The sequence below is a fragment of the Leptonychotes weddellii genome, unplaced genomic scaffold (genome assembly GCF_054177405.1).
Source record: "Leptonychotes weddellii isolate Sample4059 unplaced genomic scaffold, ASM5417740v2 HiC_scaffold_19586, whole genome shotgun sequence".
Lineage (NCBI taxonomy): Eukaryota > Metazoa > Chordata > Mammalia > Carnivora > Phocidae > Leptonychotes > Leptonychotes weddellii.
Window position 1 is genome coordinate 1 of NW_027781694.1, and position 3,517 is coordinate 3,517.

The 3,517-nt window shown below is 45.6% G+C and overlaps 1 protein-coding gene across 1 annotated transcript; it reads right to left on the minus strand.

Annotated features, from left to right (window-relative positions):
- Positions 1-4: 4 nt before the first annotated feature.
- LOC102727362 (taste receptor type 2 member 41) lies at positions 5-3,363 on the minus strand (the record flags this gene model as incomplete). The annotated part of the gene is made up of 1 exon (XM_081810180.1): positions 5-3,363. A coding segment is annotated over exon 1 (636 nt), but the record flags the coding sequence as incomplete, so codon positions are not given.
- Between the last annotated feature and the right edge of the window lie 154 nt (positions 3,364-3,517).

A 3,517-nucleotide genomic window follows, 5' to 3' on the forward strand; every position in this document is an offset into this window, starting at 1 on the left:
ACATCGGGGTGCATGTACCCCTTCGGATCCCTACTTTTGTATCTTTGGGGTAAATACCCAGTAGTGCAATTGCTGGATCATATGGTAGCTCTATTTTCAACTTTTTGAGGAACCTCCATACAGTTTTCCAGAGTGGCTGCACCAGCCAAGGAAATTTTCTAATTAAGAATCCTTGATACACAGCATGGTTTCCCCAGAAGAGCAGGGTGACGATGAAAGAGATCAGGAGAGAAGCCATGAGGAGCCAGGGCACTGACCCTGGGAACCTCCACCTCAGCCAGAGGAAGGTGGGGTGGGTGAAGTTGGCAATCTTCATGCAGAAGGGGACACTGAGCCAAGAGCCAAGCCAGAAGGTGGCCGAGTTCAGGAAGTCCCAGTGGAGACCAGTGAGTTGCCAGGCAGGACCTTGGCTGTACTCGTTCAGGTGGAGGAAGTAGTAGAAGTTGTTCACCATTCCAACCCATTGCAGGCAGAAGTGGGAGGCACCCAAGCTAATGAGGATCATGTCGGAGGGAAGCAGCCTCCCACGCCGCATCCTTTCTCTGCTCAGCACCAGCACAATGAAGCCGTTGGCCAGGATTCCCAGGAGACACAGCAGGACAAAGAGCAGCATGAAGAAGGCTGAGAGTGCTGGCTGCATTTCGGCTCCTCCGTCAACTCTCCGACCCTTGCGTCTTGCTCCATGGCCTCCTCCCTTCCCCCTCCCACCGTCCCTCTTTTGATCTTTCCTGGGGGTGTGAGAAGACTGCTTATGCTCTACGGCTGAATCACAGTTCACTTAGAAGGCAGATGCTCAGGCTGCTGGGGAAAGGTGAGCTCAGTTCACGGAGGATGCAAATTTCCCATGGGTTCAGTTACCACTAGGCCTACCAACTGCCCCTCATTTGCCTTCTCTGGTTTTGCCTGCATGCTACCATCATTAGCATCAATGAAGAGGGTTTTTCACTGCGTCTCTGTGACTGAGTTCCATCCTTTTTATTTCCCCTTTGGGCCGTATAAACATACCTCTTCCCATCAGATCATTCTTAAGACATTAAGTGTATGCGCAACAAGTATGTGGAGACACCCATATGGCCAAGAGCTAAGCGAAAGAGTGATGACAGACAAGTCTGTCTCCAGCTGGGCTTCCCTGTTCTGCATCCACCCTCACCTACGAGCAGTCATCCCCTTCGAGGTCAGAAGCCTTGGGGATGAGAGAAAAAGAGGAATCAAGGGGGCGCCTGGGTAGCTTAGTCAGTTAAGCGTCTGACTTTGGTAGAAATGGTCCACATTTCTACCAAACCTCTTCTTAAATCCTTCATGGACCCTGAGGTATAAATGATTGATAATGGTTTAAACTGGTTTTATGTTCCAGTGAGAGAATTCATTTCCTAGTGGTTGTGGGACTGAGGGCCATCTGCTTCTTGCTGCATGTTGGTTGAAGGCTGCCTCAGATCCTGGGGGCCACAGGCAGTCTTTGCCAAGTGGGCTGTTTCAACATGGCACCTTGCTTCATCAAGCCAGCAAAGACAGTCTCTAGGCAGAGCTGGCTAGCAAAATGGACTCTTAAATAGCACAGTATAATCACAGAAGTAACATCCCATCACCTTTGCCATATTCTATTGGCTAGAAGCAAGTCACAGGCTGCAGGGACACTCAAAGGGCATGGGTTACAAGAAGGTGCAGATACCAAAGTTGGAGGTCATGGGGAACCATCTTAGAGTCTATCTGCCACACTGAGATACCATAGCTTACAAGGTGTGTGTGCTGTCCTGACCTCCAACACCAACATTAAATCCCTATGAGACCACGTTAAAAAGCAAAAATACTTTCTTGAAAGAAAATATAGTCAAGTTGATCTGTAGTCAGATGTTTTCTATTTAATACTTCAAATTAGTCCTTTCTCCACATTTGTTTGGAACTTTTTTTTATGTGTTTCTTTTTGGATTGTGACCTTGTGATGAAAGAAAAATCATTATACAAATAATGTAAAAAAAGTTGTCACTACCACAGTATAAATGTAGAATTATATTAAAATGAAAAATCCACAATAGAAAGAGAGATCTCACTGAAGTTGGGTGAATATGCATTTCTCCCACTCTCAGCTCTATGTTGCTCATACAATTTTTATGCATTCACTCAGCAAATATTTATTGAGCACTTATATACACAGAGTACCTCATCGAGTCACTGGGGATAGAGCAGTGAACCAAAGAGGTGGGATTTCTGCTTCTATAGAACTTGTAGTCCAATGGGAGGTAACTGGTAATAAGAACACACAGGAACAAGATGCTTTCACATAGGAATTGGTGCTGTGAAGAAAACAGGCAAGGAAGATTGCCAGAGAATAGTTGGAGAGGGATAAGTTGCTCCTTCAGACCTGTAGGCTGGGGAAGGCATTCTCAGGGACATGGGCTAAGGGGCCCAAGCAAGTAGGAGCCTTTGCCATATACGGCTGGCTGAACTCATAATATTCTCAAGTCATAATTTCATTCATTTTTTATCCACCATTTCTTCTAATTTTACCAAGTGAGGCCTTCTCCTAACAGAGCATAAGGACTCCAGCAGGTCACATGACTATTCACTCTTATCAAATAGATTGTCCCAAGATCACTTTAAGCCACAAAAAACCTCAAAACAGAAACTGGGCATTTCTGTCCAATATATGAATACAAAATAACAAGATGGCTGCACCTTCAACCCCTCCGGGATTGGTTAATGCAGGTAGAGAATGGAAAAGGGGCAGGAAGGGTCTTACCTGGACTAGCACCAAAGCTTTGTACTTTCCAGGCCTGGCAGATGTTGAATGGTGAAGCTCCTTCATGGGGGAAATTTCGGGGCTCTGGAGGTTTCCCACTGGGCTATCTCTCCTGCAATTCCCTTTGATGGGGAGAAAGCATCTCTATTTGGGGTGATCCCTTGAGACTCCTTCCTCAGCCCCTAGATATTTGCCACCAAATTATTGCTGCTGGCATTTCCTCACTCTACTAGACAGTCCTGTTGGTCAAACCTCAAGATACCTGCACACACATGCTCTCTCCCTTGGGGCCCACGTCTGTTGCCCTAGCTCTGCCACCACCGTCCTAATATGGCCACATTCTCCTGACTCTGCCCCAAAAGTTAACTAGTCTGTTTGTCTCTCATTATCTTAATCCCCAAAGCATGAGCAAGATCTTAGCTCACTATACCTCCCAACTGAAGCAATAACACAATAAGCTTTGTAAGTGGCCCCATGGAAGGTCTGGAGCACCACCAGGTTTTCAGGTAAGTCCTCCTTGGTGGAAGATGGACTGGGTTTCATTATATAGCTATTCTAAATATGTATTCCCCACAAAAGCCTCTCTTTTTTACTCTCTAACCCTTTCATTTTATCAAAGGGTTTCAGGAGTTATGGAACAGGTTTATGCCCATTTTCTCTGAAAACCTGAATATTGTGAACTGGAAGTTCACTTTGAAATCTCCTATCATTAAATCTTTGTACCTGGTAGAAATTTCAACTTTTACTTGAAGGGCAAAATCAAGAAAGTCATGTTGGTCA